At 44.7% G+C, this 21,633-nt stretch overlaps 2 protein-coding genes across 14 annotated transcripts in view; one reads left to right on the forward strand and one right to left on the reverse strand.

Annotated features, from left to right (window-relative positions):
- Positions 1 to 1,998, forward strand: part of mark2a (MAP/microtubule affinity-regulating kinase 2a) — a 29,152-nt gene extending 27,154 nt beyond the window's left edge. For 8 of the 13 annotated variants that reach the window (XM_018728998.2, XM_018729001.2, XM_018729006.2 and 5 more), the window contains 2 exons: positions 178 to 216; positions 586 to 1,998. In XM_018728998.2, coding sequence (XP_018584514.2) covers positions 178 to 216; positions 586 to 1,048 — 502 coding nt within the window. In that variant the 3' untranslated portion in view covers positions 1,049 to 1,998. The remainder of the gene's footprint in view (positions 1 to 177; positions 217 to 585) is intronic. The other 5 variants (XM_018729000.2, XM_018729002.2, XM_029247204.1 and 2 more) reach the window with 2 other exon arrangements.
- A 5,392-nt stretch (positions 1,999 to 7,390) lies between these two features.
- LOC108920277 (REST corepressor 2-like) lies at positions 7,391 to 18,301 on the reverse strand. The gene is made up of 13 exons (XM_018728903.2): positions 18,118 to 18,301; positions 16,567 to 16,699; positions 16,358 to 16,414; positions 15,935 to 16,015; positions 15,805 to 15,857; positions 15,538 to 15,699; positions 12,811 to 12,935; positions 12,579 to 12,645; positions 10,405 to 10,647; positions 9,964 to 10,041; positions 9,760 to 9,817; positions 9,353 to 9,597; positions 7,391 to 8,362 (listed from the first exon to the last, which is right to left on the reverse strand). Exons 2-13 carry the CDS (start codon positions 16,691 to 16,693, stop codon positions 7,991 to 7,993), a joined length of 1,668 nt encoding a protein of 555 aa, XP_018584419.1. The 5' UTR covers positions 16,694 to 16,699; positions 18,118 to 18,301; the 3' UTR covers positions 7,391 to 7,990.
- Between the last annotated feature and the right edge of the window lie 3,332 nt (positions 18,302 to 21,633).

Raw genomic sequence — 21,633 nt, forward strand, 5'->3', positions numbered from 1 at the left:
ACAGGTCACATTTTCAGTGTTGCCCTAGTAGGGTGTTACTTCAGGAGTGTCAGCTCTGGATGTGGAACAGTTTGGGTGCGGTGCTGTGCTTTGGGTTCCACTTGTTCATCTCTCACAGAACCACAAGAGCACTGTTCAGAACACAGAGCACTAAACCTGTGTTCATTTCTTTTCGAGGAGTCCTTATGAGGGGGAGGCGCGAGATGATTCCGACAGGTGAGAGAACAGAACGGCCCCATCCGACAAAGCCCCGAATCAACCAATCAGTAGATGGCGTTCAGTAGGGAGGGTTTGATTGGGGGTCAAGGTGTTTGTGTTCTGATGGAGCATCTGTTTGCAGCATCTGAGTTCCTTCACTTGGGTACCGGAGTCTCTCCCCTACCCTGTTTTCAGTTTGGCGGACATTAGCTCTGCCCTTTCTCTGACCTCCCCCATTGTTCTCTTCTGCTTTCCTCTTCCTATGCCCGTCCACATCGGCACTCTCCTCGGCCTACTGTCTGATGTCCTGCCCCCCCCCCCCCCCCCCCCCCACCTTTCGCCATAGCTTCTGAGACCGAGTCTCTTCTGCCCCTCTGCCCATTCCAGGCCCATGCTCAGTGCTGTGGATAAGACGGAGAAGGGTCCTGCAGGGACGCTGGGCTCAGCGGGCAGTGACAACAGGGATTCGCTGCTGCCCTCCCCCACAGCGCCGGGCACAACCGTCCCCCCGGGGCCGCACCACAACCTCCACTCGGGCAAGGACCCCAAGCCGCGTTCGCTGCGGTTCACTTGGAGCATGAAGACGACGTCATCCATGGAACCCAGCGAGATGATGAAGGAGATCCGCAAGGTGCTGGACTCCAACAGCTGCGAGTACGAGCCACGTGAGCGCTACATGCTGCTGTGCATGTCCGGCGACCCGACACGGGACGACTTTGTCCAGTGGGAGATGGAGGTGTGCAAGTTGCCCCGCCTCTCGCTCAACGGCGTGCGCTTCAAACGCATCTCTGGTACCTCCATTGCCTTCAAGAACATCGCGTCCAAGATCGCCAATGAGCTCAAGCTGTGAACGTGGTGGATCAGAGGGGAGGGCAGAGACGAGGTGAGCTGGTCGTGGGGAGATGGGGAGGAACGAGGAGGTGTGACGCGGAAGCAGGAGAGAGCTCTGCTACTGACCGTGGGGTGGAGCGCAGCTGCTGTATTACAGAAGACTGTACCGCAGATTCAGATTTTCTTTGAGGAGATGTTCTTGTTTGAGGTTCCTCTACCCTTCCCCTAGCCAGTTACTTTTTATTGTCCTCTTAACCTCTGGCAATTTTTTTTGCTCCCTGTTTTATTTTTTCTTGAAACTTTATTCAGAAAGAGTGGAGTAGAGTGGCAACGGAGAGACCTGAACATGTGGGCTTCCTTTTCTTTGTCCTTAACCACGCCAGCTCCTGTCCTTGCGGCCTGTAACCTCGGTCCCCTCTTTTAACCCCCTTCCAGAAGCAGAACTACATTAGTGCGCTGTATTACTTGAGTATTTTGTCGCCTGTGCCCAGGTTGCTGTTGTACATGCACAGAGAGCAGCGTGGCACAACACTCCGAATGTGAAAAAACAGTTAACGTTGGGATGTCACTGGACCTACCGAGCCCTTGGGCAGCCATCACCGGCAACCGTTTACGTACCAGTAAGAACTTTTTGGGCCAAAGCGGTTCGGCCTAAGGGTGATGTGCTGTCCTTCAGTGTTGGTCTTCACAGTGGTCTTTCGTATTCATAAAGCCTCACCTTGACAACACAAAACATTAGTGTCTTACTGGAAGGTAAAGTGAGAGCGTGGATTTGGTTACTTTTTTTTTTTTTTTTTCCTACTGCAGGGGTCATTTATCTGATTTAACTAAGGGCCAATTTAGTAATTACTGGTGAACTGTATTGTAATTAAAAATTGCTGGTTGGTTTCAAAGCACTGGAATGCATCTCTTTTGTTGCCTTTTTGGAGAAAATTATTAATATTATAAGAATAAAGAAAATTGAATGACTTTGTGTATTTGTGTTCAATCTTCTCTCAACTTTTGCTCCCAGTGGGAACATTAATCCCTGGTGCAAAAATAGCAGTGTTACTGTACAGGCACACTTATTAATCCCTACTGACAATGAACAACTAAGAATTTTGCTGTGAACAAGGATTTTAAAGTTTTTTTTTGTTGCCAATGCAGAAAATATCTGCCCTAATTTCTAGAAACAAATGGGGAAATATGCATTTTTGACACATGGAAGTACTAGAATTAATCTGTTATTGTGTAAAGTCTTTAAACTATTATAACTTGGGTATTTTTGTACTCAAAACACTCAAACATCCCACAAAAAGCTTAGGCTACATCCACAAACACTTAGCTTGGTTTACATGTGCAGTCATGTTTATGTCCAGCTGACGTGGAGCTTCTCATCCTCTTCAGCTGTATCGCTCTATTGTTTGTTCACTTTGATTCCTGTGCACACAAACGCAATGTAACATGTGATATGTAATATATGCTGCCCTAGAGGAGTTTTTTCCCCCCCTCCCTTTAAAAGCGTGACATGGATTTATCATTCACTCAATCACTGTTGCGGTATAGCTGTAGTGTCAGTAGAGGGCGCTGGAGGCCTTGACCACAAAGCGCGCGCGCGCACAGGAGGCGCATTGCACGTACGCACTTAAGCTGCTGCAAAATTATTAATATACGGATCATCATTGAAGTGTAACAGTTATTGTATGTATTTCGGGGGTTTGTGATGTTCATTCCTCCTCATGGGTATACCATGAATTTGTGACATTTGGAACAGAACGAAAAGGAGGCAAAAGGTGATACAGTGGATCTAGAAAAATGAGGTTCTTTCCCTCAGCTTCAGGGCAAACTTGGAAATATGCTGCTTACAGTAACCCTAAAATCTGTGGTCTGTTAAACACGGTTTTCCTTCGATTGTGTCTGGACATCCCAACCTGTTCCTCAAGGAGTGAAAAATAATGCACTACTGCAGTCTTTCAACCCCATGTCTGCAACTGTAAGAAATTATGAAAAACCAAAGCAGATATATTTATTCACTTGGCAGATGCTTTTGTCCAAAGCGACTTACAATGGATACTATGTAAGATAACACTTGATTGTTTGTTCACACAGAAATTTGTCTTGCTTCTCCAGCTCAGCGTTACTGTAGCGTACTGTAGCATTACTAGCCCACACACCTTAGTCACCAAGGTGACTACACTACTAGATACACTACTTGCAAGGGGTTACTCATCCATACATCAGTGGAACACACACCCACCCTCTCTGTCACTCGCACTATGGGGGAACCTGAACAGCATGTCTTTGGACTGTGGGAGGAAACCCACACAGACACAGGGAGAACATGCAAACTCCACACAGACTGAGTGGGGATCAAACCCACGTTCTCTTGCACCACCCAGGCGCTGTGAGACAGCAGCACTACTTTCTGTGCTACCGTGCCACCGTATTTTGTTCTGATGGATACCTATTGTAATCTGTTGAATATTGCAAGACTTCTCCATGTAAGTTGGTCAGATCTGTGTATCTGCAGCCGAACATCTCAGACACCAGATGGCTTTTTAATCATCATTAATAAGCACTAAAGCAGCAAAGCTGGAAAAGTTTAAAAAGCTTCAAGTCAAAACCTAGAAGATGTGAGACAACAGTGTCACACAAAAACACACACATTTACTAAAACTGCTTGTCCCAGGCGGGGTCGCGGCGAGCCAGAGCCTAACCCGGAAACACAGGGCGCAAGGCTGGAAGGGGTGGGGACACACCAAGGACTAGACCCACTAGAGAGCAGGCCCCACACAGAAAGAGCAGCACAAAATAAAAATATAATAAAATTCAATTCAGTTTATGGTAGTGACCATACTAGTAAAGTAAGTGATGAGAGGAAAAAAGGTGATGATAAGGGATTTGAGCACATATTCTCAGGTCCTGCGCTTGACTTTAAAACTTTCCAGAGCAGCTCTTGATATTCTGGCCACAGTTTTGAATTAAATTTTCTCTCTGTTTAAAAGGCAGAAATTTTGTTTGGTGTTTCAGTGTACGTGAGGCGGGGGCGCGGTGGCGCAACGGGTTTGACCGGGTCCCGCTCTCTGGTGGGTCTGGAGTTCCAAGTCTTGCTTGGGGTGCCTTGCAATGGACTGCTGTCTTGTCCTGGGTGTGTCCCCTCCACCCTTACACCCTGTGTTGTCAAGTTAGGCTCTGGTTTGCCACAACCCTGCTTGGGACAAGCAGTTTCTGACTCTGTGTGTGTAAGAGAGCGTGGCCTTGAACAGGAGAAATGTGCGTCACCCACACTCCTCCTCCTCCTTTGACTGGTCCCTGCGCCACACATCACAGCAGCTGCACAATCCACTTCAGCGACAGCCTTACAGGCGAACCTTTAGTTCTTCAGGAATAGCTTGTAATCCTATTCATACCTCACTCGATACTGTGTTCCAAAGTATAGCCATACCTGCCTCATCATGTTATAACCATGCATAAGTTTAGCCATGATGTTGTATTTGTTCACTCACTGGACAAAGCAGACAAGGTCCGAAGGTGTGCGTTCCACTGAGCGGCATTAAAAGTTCCTGTGGTTCCATCATCATGTGGTTTGACGGATGTAAATAAAGTGTCATTCTTACAGTGTGCTTCAGAAATAGCGTGGTTGCTTGGGGGACCAGTGGGCTCTTCTTTTCCTTGTCGAATTGGGCAACGACGGGCTCGCGATGCCCGTTAGTTTTTGGAGCATTTTTGACGTGTTCGTTCGTTCGTTCGTACTGTCGGATGTGTCTTTTTAGGACTTTTAACTTGCCGTCTGAAGGCTTCTGGTTTGAACCCTGAACTAGTTGTAGTACCCGTTCGCAAAGTCCTTATTCCGACTTACTACAGTAAGATACCATGATTGAATGAGTAAACAGTTTGTCGCTTAGTCTACGGCAAGAAGTTCCCTCGCCGCGACAAGCAATGATGATGCATTCATCATCGAACATACTGAAAAAACAATGCCTGAAACATTTTTTTTTTTTTACTTCTATTATCACTCGTGTTTTTTTTTTTTATCTTAATTATCTTGTTTCTTGCTTGACGAATTCGCACCATCTCGTCACTTCGCCGGCATGTTCTTCAGGAGTCGTCGCTTCTGCGAGCTGCCGATGTAAGCCACGCTTTTATTGGTCGATGATCAACATTTGGACCAATCCCCTTGGCGCTCCTCTGGCTCCACAGATGTAAGGGACACTTTCATTGGCAATGAACCAAGCATTCTGAAATTCCTTTCTTGATTATACGTCCTCAAGCAGCTGAAGGAAATCCTTGCGGAAGTGTCTTCGCGTCAGGTGGAAATTTATAACAGAATTTGGTGAAACCCAAATTACACAAAGCATCGCATTCAAGAGCACTAACAGTACAGTCAAGCATCCATGTCTGCTGATATCCCAGTATTTGCTGACAGAATTTACCATGCTTTGAACACCTTCTGAAAGACAAAAATGGAGTTGTAGTTACGTATATATTTATGTAAAAGATAATTGCACTGTCCTTTGTTCCTTCTTGTTTCGTGTTTGAACAGTGTAAGTGTCATCAAGTCAGATTCAAGTCATGGCAACTGCTTGCTTGGTTTTCATGGTAAGGGAGAGTACTGAGGCTGTTTACTGTTGCTGCCCTTGGATTGCAAACACAGGAAAGCAAACTCCACACGACCTTAGCTGGATTCAAACCCACTAAACCTCCCAAACAAGCAGCTGAGGCACTGTAAGACACCAGCATCACCCACTGCACCACTTATGTTCAGATAAAAGAAGCAAAACCAGTTTCATAAAGGACACAGCTAAAAGAGCAGAGGAGAACATGGCCTTGCATGAGGCCTTCAGGAGCATCATCAGACCACTGAAGCAGAGGGATGAACGTATCAGCAGTGGACTTCTTTCTTGGGGGTAAGTTGAGTGTCACGCTGACAGTGAGTGTTCATGTCAAAAAGAAATTGACTACTCAAAAATGCCTTGTGATAAAAGATAAATACTGAAGGGAAGCATCAGTTTATCTCTGAAGAAATAGCTGAGCGCTTTAAACGCTCTGCATGATTTGAGAGTCAGTATGATGGCCGGTGCTGGATATTCCATTAAGGCCTATAGGCACTGTGTCTACGATCTACACGTTTTTAATCTCTATTGGGGAGGCTATATGTTATTGACGTTGATTTCTTCTAATGTAAATTTCTTATACAGTAGTATAGTAAAATATTAATGACTTCCTTAATCTGCATAAATCTTGGGTTTTCAGAAGGAGCATGTGCCCCTTTCACCACAGAGAATGTTCTGGACTTTGCTTTGGGGTCTTCTGTTATTCTTACCAGTGCCTTTGTCTTCCATCCCAAGATACAGCGATCTTTGTGCAGAACCAATTGGTCTGTCTTGGCATGTAAGGGTGGTCCCTGCTCTATGATAAAAAAAAAGTGCTACCTACAGCAAATAGAGTATAGCCAGGAACACGTGTAGTCTGTTTAGCAGCTACTTCACGATACCTGTGAACACTGGAACATGTACGTAACGGTGTGATGAAACTCTTCTGCACATTTATTCTGGGGTGGAAGACGAGGGACAGGTCCGTGTAGTTAAATCTGTTTTTGCAGTCTGGATTTCATGACATGAAAATAATATTACAGATTTCACGTTAAAGGGGAATTTCCTTCATACGGATATTGTGAATTAATTGGTTCTCTCACAAGGAAGAAAAAAAAAAACTGGGGGTCATATAGTGAGCTGAAGCAGCAACATGCTGACAGCACCTCGAATGAATACAAATAAAAATGTGAACTGAGGTCCATCTGGGTTCTGAAAATGTAGGCTCTGAGGTCATGACAAATTAAGGTGATACCTCAACACCTACCGCTGTCTCTGAGTGCCACTTTATGGTACTGATGTTAACAATTATGATTCTTACCCATCAGTAATGAAAATAGCCAAGCTGTACTCATTCAATAAAAGCTAAATAAAACTGTATCCTAGACCAAGAGCATGTAACTTGTAAATATTTTACTATATTTAAAAGTAATAAAGGCAGAGCTGCAGTGGCTGTACTTTTGTGCCATTTAACAAAAAGCCACAAAATGCATACAATAACTATTAAAACCGAGTGACCTTTTTGTTAAGTTTCCTAGAACTGACTGCATCCCTTATCTCAACTCCTAATACATGACCAAATACCAAAGGGGAAAGATACCTGATGTGTTTGACATTCAGCACATATCCAAGTGCAGAACCTCACTGTGTAAGAAGTGAGAAACAAAACCTAACAAGACAGTATTTTATTTAAATAAAGTAAAAAATAAAATGATAAGTCCAGTTCATTTAACATTACAACAAAAACTGACAGTAAGCGAGACCCTTCTCTTTCTACACTTTATGGCCACTTTGTGTGTGCAATTCATATTTACTAACTATATTATTTCACTCAGATTCAACTACTTCCCAGCCCTGGTGTCAATTAAACAAAGTTCTTACCTGTCTACATGTCTCTAATGACCACTAGTCTCTTGCACTTGCTAATCATACATGGCTCTTGCTTGACTGACATGACTTCAGATCACAGCGGCTGCCACGCTCGCTCTGCTACCCAGTACATTACAGAGTCCTGGGATTCTGGGCAGGATGGACAGGGGCTGGAAGACCAGTGTTTCGCCTCACGATGGAATTTGTCTTTTACCTTTGGACTTCGTAACATTTTGGTCGATCTCTGTGTGACAGCTGAGTGGGTCAGGAGGCTATAAGTGAAGGATGGGAGGGGCGTCATGCTTAGAGCGGTGAGTTAGTTGGACGTGTAGTTTGGACAGTGAAAGTTGTCGAACAAAGGAGGGAGAAAGTGATACAGTGGATCTAGAAGAATGAAGGTCTTTCCCTCAGCTTCAGGCCAAACTTGAAAATATGCTGCTGCCAATAATGTCAGTAATAATGATTTCTTTTCCTGGCCTGTGTGCATATGTCCCAGCCTCCTCCTTCCCTGATCCTTAGTGTTAGGATTCCATTTTTCTCCCTATTAGTGAGGGTGGCATCTGCCCCAGTGAAGAAGACAACGGTAAAGACTTGGAACTGGGTCCCACGGAGTTCCGGAAACCCCCCTGTTGACGCGTGGAAGCCATTGCTGGGCGTATCAGGGGTGGAGGTGGGTGGTTGTGAGGGGTGCGGGGTTGATGAGGACGGGTCTGCAGTGGCGGGGGCTGCCGGAGTAAGCTGGGAGGAGCAGTGGGAGGGGCAGGGCGCAGCAATGGGGGTGGCTGAGACAGCGAAGTGGTGCTTTGGTTTGTGGTGCCATCATCTGCTGAGCTTGCGGTGGTAGGATGGGGGCTCTCATTCTGAGTAGAAGGGTATTCTGCTGTGATCTGGACCTGCAGCAGGAAAAGCAGGTCAGTTTGCTGTCAGTCCAACAAAACAGTATTGCCTTCCAAGGACCCTTGAGTAGATGAAGTCTGTTGTATGTAGGATCTTCTCATAACCCTTTTCGCTTTGCTGTTTTCTCATTCTCCGCGAACTACACAAAGTGCTCTCATCCTGTACACAACGGGGTCCCGTATATAGCAAAACCACTACAACAGTTATGAAAATGTAGAGTCATGCGCCGCTTAACGACGTTTCGCTTAACGACTGACCGCATATACGACGGTGGTCCCATAACATTATAATGGAGCTGAAAAATTCTTATCAACTAGTGATGGCGTAGCGCAACGTGTTATTCATGTGTTCATGGTGGTACTGCTGTAAACAAACCTACTGCGCTGTATAAAACTATAGCACATACAATTATGTACAGTACATAATACTTGATAATGATAAACACCTGTTACTGGTTTATGTATTTACTGTACTTTTTTGTGTTATTTTAGTGTCCTCTTACTACTTATAAAAAAGGTTTACTGTAAAACAATATGCTGTGTTACGCCGGCAGCAGCATCATAAATCTCGTATTTAACCGCGTCTCTTGACTGCATCGAGGCTATACTATCTAGGTTTGTATAAGTACACTATGATGTTCACACAACAATGAAATCGGCTAACAATGCATTTCTCAGAACGTATCCCCGTTAAGAGACGCATGTCTGTATACCCCTTTTCATACAACTGTTTTTTTTTTTCCCAGTACAATGGCAGTTTTACCTGTTTAGTTGTCATTCTTCTTCCACGGTGGGTAGTCTACTCTGTGCAAACAGCTTGTACCACATATTTTGGAACAGAGATAGACCATTGGTATCTCAGACCCAACAGGTTTTATCCCCTCAGTGGTGTCAATCTGACTATTTACTGTCACCTCCCTATGATCCTTCCCTACTCCTCACTTACCCCAAACCTCAAATCCTCCTCCTCCTCTTTTTTCTCCTCACCTCATCCTCCTCGGCACTACTGCTGGCCCCCGACAGTGCTCCACCCGTGACAGTAGTGCCCTTGACATCCTCCAGACTCCCAACACGACCCTGTGGTACTTCTTGCTCCGCCTCCCACTCACGCAGAACTTCCTCCAAGTTGAATCTGCGCCGGTAGCTGATGAAGAAGGAACTGACCTGGGCAATTGTTTTGTTGCCGATCACCTCTGCGATGGCGTGCAGATCTTTCCCATAGCGTCTGATGGCTAATATTACGGGGATGAGAAGACAGTGTAAGACATATACTTTCACAATAAGTTTCATAATGAGGTGACTTTATGAAACAAATTAACCATGTTAAATGAAGAATGAGTACATTACTAGTTACATATTATTGTAGTTAATGTGAAAGTTCAGAGAGGTCATACCCTGCACAGCCAGGAGCTGTTCCTCAGTAGTCCAACGGGAGGTGATCTTGGTGACAGACTGCATAGATGAGATAGCGGTTGAAAGAATGGACTTGGGCATTGAGTGTGTGAGTAACAGACTGGACACAGGATCTCAGAGTGTAGCTCAGCACCATCCAGTGGACACTAGCTTAGCTTCTACAGGTGTGTGCAGGTGACGCATACCTCAGTGGGACGAATGACATCAATCCCTCCATCCAGGCCATGCTTCAGGCCACTGTTGGTCTGCTTGATGCACTGAACCTGTGGTGCAAAAGGAAAAGCTGCAAAGCAAGAAACTAGAACAGTGTAGAAATGTACCACGTACAACGTCAGAATCATGAAGAAGCAAGGGGCAGCATATAGGTTGAAGAGCACAGCTGGTAGTATAGTGGTTAAAACAACTGCCTTTGGACCCAGAGGTTGCAGGTTTGAGCCTCATCTTATCTTGCACAAGGTACTTACCCTGAATTGCTCCAGTAAAAATTACCCAGCTGTATAAATGGGTAAATAATTATAACCTTAATGTTGTAAGTCACTTTGAATACAGCTAAATTAATAAATGTAAATAAAAAAGCAAACAGACAGGTGGAGATGGGAAAATATTGGAAAGATGGGACCAGATACCTGTCTCTTCAGTGACACCAATTGTGAGTCCAGGTTCTTCAGTATGGAAGCACCAATGTCTGGCGTGGCAGCAAGGGAGACAATGTCTTTCTGGTCCAGGTACATGCCCTTGGGAGGGCGTCTGCGAGATCGGAGAGGATGATGGCGGTATTGAGAGTTCTGGTTATCCTTGCGGACTGGACCAGGCCTGCTAGAAGCAGCCTTGTCTGTTTCTCCTGTTTTGCTTGCATTCTGTTTCTGAGTCTGAGAGAAACGGCAGACACAGCACAAGACATAAATAAGCCAAAAGGTCAAAGGTCACAACCACTGTTCTCAAAAGCCACACAGGATGGCCTTTCATGCTGTCTCAGCTATATCTAGTTGTATGTAGTAATAGATTTGGACAGTAATATTTTCAGATGTACATCAAGCCCTGATTACAAGACGCTTTACATGATTCATGAATGCTAGTCTCCTTTTGTGATCTGTAATTTTTCCCTTGTTTGTGTAAAATATTGCTAATATATTGACTTGCAACACTTTCACTTTCTTAGATTACTTGTACAATTGGTAGAAAAGCTTGTGAACACTTTGTATTTTTTGTGATTTCTACATGAAGAGCATCTTAAATGTGATGATAATCCAGGATGTAATCATTTGATTGAACTGTCTCTTAGAACTAGTAGCACACCCATATCTTTAATGAACATTTGATTTAAACATTTAAGGTTAAGGATGGGGAAAAATATGATCCTTCAGATTAGAGTGGAATGGTTTAGTGTCAATTGCCTAAACCAAAGGTATTTTATAGCTGCTGCTAAGACCTACACAGCATTTTGGATGTATTTTGGCACATTGCACTTTACAGAACTGAGTTACTGCACGAATGGCCTGCTTCAGATCATACCACCACATAAATATAACTCAAGTCAGGATTCTGACTTGGCCCTTCTAAAGTGCAAAATTTCTGCTGTTGAAGCCACTCTGTCATTGACTGTTGTGTTTGGTGTCATTGTTTTGGTGTTTGTTCCAGCTTCTTCTGAGCTTCAAATTAGACAGATTCAGTGAAATGTCTGTACAATTTCCAAACCATCCAGGACCTGAGGGAGAAAAGCAGCCCCATAGCATGATGCTCCCTCCACCCTACATCTCAGCTGGCAAGAGGTTTTGTTGATGTTTTTTTTTTCCCTCCAAGCACAAGGCTGTACAGTTTTACATTAAATGGTTGTCTCACCTGTCCATAGAATATTTTCCAGTAGTGTTGTGAAATGTCCAGGTAAGTTTAAGAAGTTTGTGGTGGGCAGCAATACAATCTGCAAGAAATACCTGAAAATCGTTAGCTGTTACCTAATGGTTCGTTGTCTCTTCCATGAGCAATTTACAGTGTAACCTTATAGTAATCTTTGCAAGATACTCAGTGCCAGGGAGAGTAGCTTTAGTTTTGAACTCATTCCATTCTGCACTATCCGCCCAAATGTGGACTAATGGAGGCCCAGGTTTTAAATGCTATTTTAACCTTTCCAACTTCATAAGCTTCAGCAACTCTTTTTCGGCATTACTCTGAAAACACATTCCCTCAGATCATGTTGCTCATCAGATTGTGAAAAACAAGCACCTAAAATTGTGACTTGTATAGGGCAGGGCACAACAATCCACACTTGGAGAGAGGGTTTCAAAGTCGAGACAATCTTCAATTGCCCTGTTTCCTTGAGGTTCGGATACATTTTCCATCCATAATCTTAATGCTTAAATATTCATGTTCAGTAAAGATATAATGGGGGGTGTGGTGGCGCAGCGGGTTTGGCCGGGGCCTGCTCTCTGGTGGGTCTGGGGTTCAAGTCCCACTTCAGGTATCTTGCGACGGACTGGCGTCCCATCCTGGGTGTGTCCCCTCCCCCTCCAGCCTTGCGCCTTGTGTTGCCGGGTTAGGCTCCGGCTTGCCGCGACCCCGCTCGGGACAAGCGGTTTCAGGCAATGTGTGTGTGTGAGTAAAGATATAACAATGTACAGTTTTTTGTGCTATTATGACTTGAATGAAGGTCAGCTGATACACAAAGTATTTGTTACAGAATTTTACTATAAAACACAACATTATAAGACTTCAACTGCCCATGTATGTCATGCTGTGTAGAGTATCAAAGGACTGCAGCTAATGTGGAGGCTCCGCAAACCCATGTCCTGCATAACTGGTTCACCTCTTTCTTTGAGTCCACCTCAACGTCGCTGTCGCTCCCTCCATCTCCCTCCTCTACCTCGTCATTGCTACAAAGGAAAACAGTCCACTAGTATAGTCTTCATCCCCATGTCCACATCCTTACCGCCAACACAAATAATGAAAAACTAGAGGATATATACCTTTTCTTATGAAGGGTGGCCGACATGATCTTTCTGAAACACTTCATGACAGAACTATAAGAAGCTTCTCACCTTTCATCCTTTTCTCTCTTGGTCATCAGGCGACGAGCTTGTCGATCCATGACACTGGTACGGCTTCTAGTTTTCTTCCAGGAGTAGTAATATTTCACCAGGCTGGAGATTTGTTTATCAGGCAGCTGAGGAATATATGGGAACCTGCTATGATACATGTCATAATGTGTTTACAGTAAATTTAAAGCTCATAGTTGACATTATGCTCAACTGGAGCAGTAAAGGAACTACATTTGTTCATTTAGTAGATGCTTTTCCCCAATGTAAGACAGAGTAAGAAGTCCATCAACAGTTATTATAGATGTAGAAACAATATTGTTTTAATGCTGTCCAATCACTATTTTTCAGTGTATATTAAATCCAAAGCTGTTTAAAAAATTAATAGGAAGTACAAAAGTTATCATGACAAAACATTGTCATGTAAGTTCCAGTGCAGCTGGGAGATCAGGAGAGAAGCAGGTCCTAAAGAGATGCATTCTGAGATCTTTTCTAGAATTTTGAAAAGGATTCACCAGGTCTCAATGAGAGAGAGAGAGCTCATTCAACCACATCAAAGCCAAAACCAAGAATTTCTGGAGTCTGTTTAGGACCTCTCGTGCATTTCACCACCAAGAGGCTAGAAGTGGAGGATTGTGGTCCTCCTGCTGAGCTGTCGGAGGTGAACAGGCTCTGTAGGTTTTAGGGTTCAGATCCTTTGGTAATCTTGTAGGTCATAATCACAGTTGTACTTGACACAGGCAGCTATAAGAACCAGTCTAGAGAGGCAAGAAGGACAGATGCATCGGAATGCTTTCACAGGTCAAACACCTTGTGCTGTAACATTCTGGATCAGCTGGATAGACTGGATGCGAGAGACTGGAATACCAGACAGAAGAATGTTAAATCAGTCCAGGTGGGATATAACCATCACCTGGACCAGGAGCTGTGTAGTGTGTTGTGAAATTTGTGCAGACCTTGAGGTTATTATAGAGGAGGTATCTGTAGGATTGGTTTATGGCTTCACTGCGCTGGAAAAAGAGAGGCTTGTTAGTTCCATATTCTTCCCACGTTCCTGACAGATGAAGCAGACAAAATGAACAAATTGTTTAGCTTGACAGACAATTCCAAACATGTGGGTGGACATGCTGGGACATGAAGAATCTCAGTCTTTGACTGACAGTTGTAGATGCTGGTCTATCATCGCAGTAGAGATGTCCACGTGGCAAACTACAATCCAAGTGTGTATGATTGTAGTAACTGGGGGGAAAAAAGAGCTGGGTATCATCACCAAAGCAGTGATGGCAGAATCTGAGAAGCAATGACCAAGCCAAGGGAAGAGGTATACATGAGAAAGAGTAAGGGGCCCCGCACCAAGCCCTGTGAAACTCCAGTTGAGAGAGAGTAGGTGAAGACAACAAGCCACACTGAGCTACAGCGTAAGATCTATCTGATGTATAAGGCAACCTTTTCAGTGCTGATCCTTTGAGTCCAAGCTGTTCTACACAGGGAAGCATGACCTGGTGGTTGACAGTGTAAAATGCTGTAGAAGAGACTAGGAAAATGAAGACTGAGGAGAAGGAGGAAGTTCTAAGATGAATGGAGAGCTTAAAATACTGCAATGAGGGCAGTCTCAGTGGAATGGCCAATTTTGAATACAGACTGATAACCAAAGAAGAGATCATATGGTTCATTCTGGGCAAGGAATATAGTTAATTGGTTATCGGCTGCACGTTCCAAAGTCTGGGACTGAAAAAGGAGAAGAGACTAGCCCATTATACTCTGGACTGAGAGTGAGTCCAAAGAGGATTTTTTTTAACAGTGGTGAAATGTATTTAAAAAAATATGCAAAGCAACTTGAAGAGAGTGAACAATTAAACATAGCAGAAATGAGTTTTGGGGAAATTAACGACAAGAGAGATGGAATGGGATCAAGGAGCAGGAGTGGCCCAGTATGAGAACAGAAGATCAGAGATTCCTGAAATGCATGGGGCAGGTGGATGTTGAGAACCTGCTGGTGATGAAACTGACTTTGTCTCTAAAGAACAAGGCAAAAGTGTCAGCAGTGAGGGAGGGAGGGAAAAGTGGTGAAAAGTTGATGGGGGGTTGTTGGCTGCAGGTTGTAGTTTGTTCTGAAGGAAAGTAGTTTTTGCTGAGAGAACAGCACAGTGAAAGGACACAAGGAGCTCCTTATAAACTGTCAAGTCTGTAAGACACTTAAATTTCCACCATTGCTGTTTAGGAGCACAGAGTTTGGATTTGTCGGCACGCAGTGTGTCTTATAACCATGACCTAGAGTGGGTCAGGAAGCTAAAGGACAGAGAAAGTCTAGAGAGCAGGCCCAGTTGAAAGGAGGACACTGGCGGTATCATCATGGTCAAGTCTGAATTTTGCACTAGATTTAAGGGATGTTAGCATAGCAAAAGACAGAGATGAGGGTGGAAGGAATTAAGTTACAGTAGAACGTGACAAAAGGCTGGAAGAATATGAAGGATCAAAAACAAGCAGAGTAAAAAGATAGCTCTGGAAAGCCACAATTCCTAGAGAACACAAGGTTGAGATGGTCGCCAGGCCTTGTAAGTAGCAGAGGATTGGAACAGAGGTCAAAATACTGTGGGGGTGACATCAGGCTGGTTGCATCAATCTCCTAACAGGCAAGTTGAAATCACCCAGGAGGATCAGTGGAGTGTTTTCCATGGGGGGAGAAATCGTATGCAATAACAGCACCTAATTAGGTTTACTTGTCCTCACCATCTGCTGAATGCGGTGGAAGCTCTTGCCGTGGAAGCTGAAAGCCTGTTCAAACAGAACCTTGTCCTCTACTGTCCACTCCTCTGGCGAGGGCGTGAAGTTGGCCAGGTCAGCCAGGGCCTTCTCTACATCGTGCTTGTGCCATAGCAGCATGCCCAAAGCCTGCAGAGAAAAAAATGCCCTGATATATTCTGGATACTCCTGCATAATTTCAATAAAAATCCTATTTATACTTTACTTGATACTGTATTTCAAGCATAGCCATACCTGCTCCATATTATAGCCATGTTTCTCTTTAGCCATGAGGATGTACTCATCCACTAGAGCAAAACAGACAAGGTGTTAGAACCCTATGTGTGTTTAAAGTTCTCAATGTAATTTAAATTGTAATTCTTACACTGGGCCTCAGAAATCGTGTGGTTGGGGGACCACACTAGCATGCTCCTCTGATCCATCTCAGCGTTGTGACATGGGCTGTCTGCAGACACACACACATATAGGAGGTCAGAACAACACAAGGTGCTGAAGTGTATGTAAGCACACGTACAGTGTTGTAGGTCTACACTAAGATCACTGCACATTCTGGCATCAGGGTACAAAGACACTCAAAACTGTTGCTATGAATTTCATCACCACCATGTCAATAAACCATATCCTTATGCTCCACACACACACACACACACAACTCAGGGCTTTTCCCACATTCACACATCAGACCCCCTTATTTCCCATTCCTCCCCCTATTCCTGTCCTCCAGATGATGTAGCTGATGGTGCCTCCACCCTCCCGTGTCAGAGCACCCTGCTCCCCACTTTCATACCAGGTCTGCACTCAGGAATCTGCGCCTGGTAATCGCCACCAACTCGGATCATGTTGTCTGCGGAGAGAGCGCCAACTTTATTAGCTATAAAAACACTGCTCCTAACTGGAAGGTCACGGGTTTGTATTTTAGGGGACATCAAGGTGCCAAGGCCTTCAGAGAATGCTGTGACATTACAACACGACACATTTGCATTTATGTGCGCGCACCACCGTTTACGCGCTCCTCGTCGCTGCTCTCCTCCTCAGACTGATGGCAGCTGCCATTGCTGCCTGTGGTCTTGGTCCGGCTCCTGGACAGCACGCTGGACTTGGTGTGCTCCATGGGTGATGGCATGCTGCTCTGGAAGCATGAAGAGCAAAATGACACATGGACACCAGCTTCAGACACCATCACGTGAACGGGCAGTAAGATGGCACCAAGGCAAACGCACACATTTAAAAAAAAAAAAATACAGTAATACTCCATTAATACAGGTCAGACCTAAAATGACCCTAGTTTGGGGCTCATAATTGCCACCCATGGTCAGGACCCTTCATACCCATCAGCTCCATCAGTAACTTTGTACTGTGACATCGTCCCCTAAAGGGTCACCATCACCCTCATGGGCCTCAATTACTGGACATAAACGGATGACTATTTTAACGCCGGATCCATAACCAATAATTGGCCCCATAACTCGTTTCTTCTTTCAGGAGTTTATTTGTTTTGGAAGTGTCAGCAATATAAATGCGAAATTATAGAATTCAATTTTTTTCAAATGTGTTATTGAACGTCACACGTTTCATGGAAGAAAAAAAAAAAAAAAAGTTAATTTAGCGAGCAGCCCGGACAAGCCGGCGTAAAAACTACACAATACCGGTGAAGACATGCTAATGATGCTAACCGACGTGCAGCTAACATGTTCCACCGAAGGGTTGAATTACTCTGTAAATATTGTATGTTTAACATTAATAAAGCGATTAAAAGCGGAAAACGAGTGTCGTGTCAGCGCGAACAATCCTCCCTTCCATGGATGGAGTGCGTTTCGGAGGAGACGCAAAACGGGCGCCTTTGTTTGTTTTGCCCTCCGTGGGCTGAAAGTAGCGGGCGGGCATGGTGTCGAATCCCGCCGGCTGGTGTTTCTTCCACGAGATTAAACTACCCCTTTGGCCCATTTATTTGTTTTTATTAGTGTAACGTAAGCCAAGCCCTCGCAGACAATATCGGTCATTTAGCCGTGTTTCGAAAGGCTGCGATGCAGAGGCTTTTTCCTCAGGTTCACACAGTGAATACATTAAACACTGACAGTGTTCTCGTACAACGGGCGTTAAAGCGCGTTCTGGGCATTATTGCCCGCGTGCCGCAGCCTTTCTTTGAACATCAAACGCTAGAAGAAGAGTTGATGACTTTGGTAAGAAGAGCACTTGTTTCATGGCATGATGTTGCTCGGGATCGTCGGCGAAATTCCAGCCTCCAGCGTGTGTAACGCGATCTGGCCCGCTGTGCTCGACTCCGACCCGATCCGACCCGAGCCGGGTTCGATCACTTGTCCAGCTTTGGCACGTAGGTAAAACGATTAAAAGGGGGGTGTCCGCGGTCCACTCACTGTCCACTTCGCCCTCCTCCGCCTCCTCCTCTGCTCTACTTTCACATTCGCCCCACTTTCCTTCATCCCATGGCATTGTTTTCTCTGAGAGCATAATATAATAACCAATAACAGTAACAATCCAAAATGGGCTTCGGAGGCGCTTTCCCACGAAACATCTTTTGAAATTCACCTTTTTCTCCCCTTCCTCGTATTACAGTCTCTTTTGTATGTATGCAACTTTCAATTCGTTACTATTTTCGCTCGAAGTTCTCTCGCATCTCAGAGCCGTCGTCCCCGCATGCTCCTTTGTTGTAACTGTGACTCCCCGTGGGTGCGAACTCGCGCGCTGCGTACTCCCCACACGCGCGCGCGGGCGCGCGCGCTCCCCGCGTGAGGATCCGAGCTATGCACGCGGGCGCAGCTCCGTCTCGCGAACACAACGGAACAATGTAACGCCGACACGAGGAAGCGCGGCGCGCCGGCAACACAGATCACATCCTACACCGCTGCTCTTTATGTAAGTGTGTGTGTGCGCGCGCACGAACGTATAGCAGGAGGTGGGCTCTGGTTGAAGAAGTTAGCCGATCGCAGGCAGCTCCCGCTATTGGCGCACACCTCCCATGGCCTCGTGCTAATAGGCCACCGTGCTGGTAGGGGGCAGTTTCCGGTGTGGATCCTCGGTTTTGCCTCCCCCTGCCCTTGTTACCCCCCATCGGACCCGAGCGGGAAATCCATGCGCGCACATGGGAGCCGGTTTGAACCGCGCAGATGATGATGATGTTGATTTTTATTATTATTATTTAGATGTGCCTGGAGGAAAATGCCCAATTTTCAGTGTTAGGACTTTAAGAAGAGGGGGCGACCTATTTTCTATCGCAAAAGGAAAAGCAGTGTCAGAGGTGGTTCACACAAGTGTGCTCTTTGTATGCTCAAGAGGGCCCGTGTCGGAGTAAACACAACTTAAATGTTCTTAATAATCTGCAGCAGACACGTGCATGCATTGCGTACTTTCAATATACAACATTTACATTTATTTATTTAGCAGATGCTTTTTCTCAAAAGTGACCTCCAATGTGCTCTATGTAGTGTTATGAGCCCACACACCTTATTCACCAAGGTGACTTACACTGCTAGATACACTACTTACACTGGGTCACTCATCCATCAGTGGAACACACACCCACCCTCTCTGTCACTCTCACACTATGGGTGAACCTGAACAGCATGTCTTTGGACTGTGGGAGGAAGCCCACACAGACACAGGGAGAACATGCAAACTCCACACAGACTGAGTGGGGCTCAAACCAAAGTCCTCTCATATCACCCAGGCGCTGTCAGACAGCAGCGGTACTGGCTGTGCCACCTGCCGGCCCGTATGTATACATAGAGTCTGAAATGAATGAAGGGTGGGTGAACTTAAAAGTTATGTGTTGCACCCTATGTAACACCCATCATCACCTCCCATATTTTCTTGTAGACTTTTATCCTGTGTATGTTTTAAAAGGACTGTTTGCTGTGTGACTTGCCATTTATTCCCTTACAGTCTGCTGAGGAATGCCAGGGTCAGGGGAGGATTTCCATGTCCCTTGGGTGTCTCATCTGTGTGTATGTGCATGGGGGGGCTCTCTGTGATGGGCCACCACTCCCCACCCACAAGGGGCTTCGGAACCCTCAGCCATGTATACATATGTATGATTTGGGTGTACTGTGAAGGGCGTGGGCCATTGTCTCAGGGTGCCTCTTCATCACTTTTCGGATGACTCCCTGACCTCCTCACCTCCCATCAAAATGACAACTCCCTGTAGACAAAGGCTGTTCATGGGGGCGACCATCTGCACCCCAGACAGAGAGTCTGTGTGGGTGTGAGAAGGGTTTTCATCTGAAGGTGAAGGGGGATGGGGTATGGTGACATTAGAGAGAAAAGAAACAAACAGGGTAACAGGGTAAGTGCAGCCCTTTCTTAAGAGCTATTCTATTTCCACACTTAGAAAACATGCAGAAGTTTTACCGGTAAGGATGTTAGTGATGTCGCACAAGTGCTCAGCCCTGGAAAGCACACATCTTTTCATAAACTTTTTTTATTCCCTGTATTCTTTCCAAACAGATGCATACAAAAAATCTATACAGCTGGATTAACTATATAGTTTCTCATTTGTGTTATTGTCACTAGCAATCATTTATGTTAATCCAATGTCTTATTAAAGGACGAAAGTCTGTAAAACATTTTCCATGTATATGCGCATCCTATTAAAATATTTTTAAATGGAGGATGATGACAGAGTCTTGGTGTGTATTGTTTGTATGAGTTACCAGTCCTCCTGCAATACGAACACAGTGGGACATCTGGTGGTCTTATATAGTATTGGGCACAGAGGAAATAACTTTGAACCAGAAAATAAGCTCTCACTGCTAAGCCATGATGTACTTTAAGTGGTATTTTTGTGGAAAATTATAAAAGGAGGGAAATAAATAGACGTCAAAGAACAAAAAAAAAAGTTCTCCAAATAGTTCTCCAAACAGGAGCCAGTTTCCCCACAACTCATTCATAACTGTTACAATTACTAATTATGCATGAATAATTATATTAATTATGGTGTATGTTATTGTGCCTAAAAAGAAGGAGGTTCAAAAACTGCCAGTAGTATATACTATTTTAATTATTTAATCTGGATAATTTTCTTGAACATTTCTAGGGCATGCGGTGCATTAAACTGTCATTGAAGTACACATTTCAATTATTTTTGTATTTTGTAACAATCAATTTTGCATCAATAACTAAATACATCGTGCACCTATATTGTAACACAAATACCATACTTATAGCTTTTTCCTTTGTGGTGCTACGCTGTTGATGTTTATTATCACTGACAGTCCTACTGCAGCCTGCTGAAGCTGTCAGTGTTGAGAGGGAAATGCGGCAGGAATATCTTATTTAAGATCACTAGCATCTTGCTGAAGCTGGCAGAAAAAAAAAAACCTTTTTGTCACGGACATTTTGAATTCTGCTGAAGCTGACATTATCACAAAGAAAAGGTGTCAGAAATGGTTTTTGTCACTGACAATACTACTGCATCCTGCTGAAGCTGGCAGTATTGGGAGGACAATGGAGCAGAAATAGCTTGTTTATTATCACTACAAATAAACCTTGCTGAAGCTGGTAGCAGAGGGAGGAACAGATTGTTTATTTTCTCTGAGAGTCGTACTGTATCTTACCAAAACCGGAAGACCCAGGAGAAATGACATGCCTTATTTCCATTGACAACCCCATGGTATTGTCAATTCAGCCATATTCAGTAGGCTTTTCGATTAAATTAAGAGACGCCAGAGGCAACTTATCACTGGAAATCCTACTGCCAGTTTCTGAAGCAAAGTTGGGAGAAAGACCTGACGGAAATAAAACTCTCACAAACAAACAACCCTGCTTCATCTTGCTGAAGCTGGAGTATTGCAAGGAGAAGATGGCAGAAATGGCTTTTTTTAATATCTGACAACCCTACTGCATCCTGTTGAAGCTGGAAGTACTGTGAGGAAGAGATGACAGAAACATTTATCACTGGCATTATTATGACTGACAACCCTACTGTATACAGTACTGCTGAAGCTGGCAGCACGCGGAGGAAGACATGGCAGAAGCGGCTCGACCCTTAAAGCTCGTGACGTAATTTCCCCAAGAGCGTGGCGAGAAAGAGGAAACGGCGCTTCTCTC

Source organism: Scleropages formosus, chromosome 21 (assembly GCF_900964775.1).
Source record: "Scleropages formosus chromosome 21, fSclFor1.1, whole genome shotgun sequence".
Taxonomy (NCBI): domain Eukaryota; kingdom Metazoa; phylum Chordata; class Actinopteri; order Osteoglossiformes; family Osteoglossidae; genus Scleropages; species Scleropages formosus.

Bases quoted from the DNA above. Each gene is read 5' to 3' on its own strand.
- LOC108920277 (XM_018728903.2), bottom strand. From the start codon at position 16,693: ATGCCATCACCCATGGAGCACACCAAGTCCAGCGTGCTGTCCAGGAGC. The intron at 10,648-12,578 runs GTGAACCAGTTA...CGTTTCTCTCAG, and splicing joins AGGTGGACTCAAAGAAAGAG to ACTCAGAAACAGAATGCAAG. The intron at 8,363-9,352 runs GTGAGGAGAAAA...TTCCTGCTGCAG, and splicing joins GTAGTGCCGAGGAGGATGAG to GTCCAGATCACAGCAGAATA.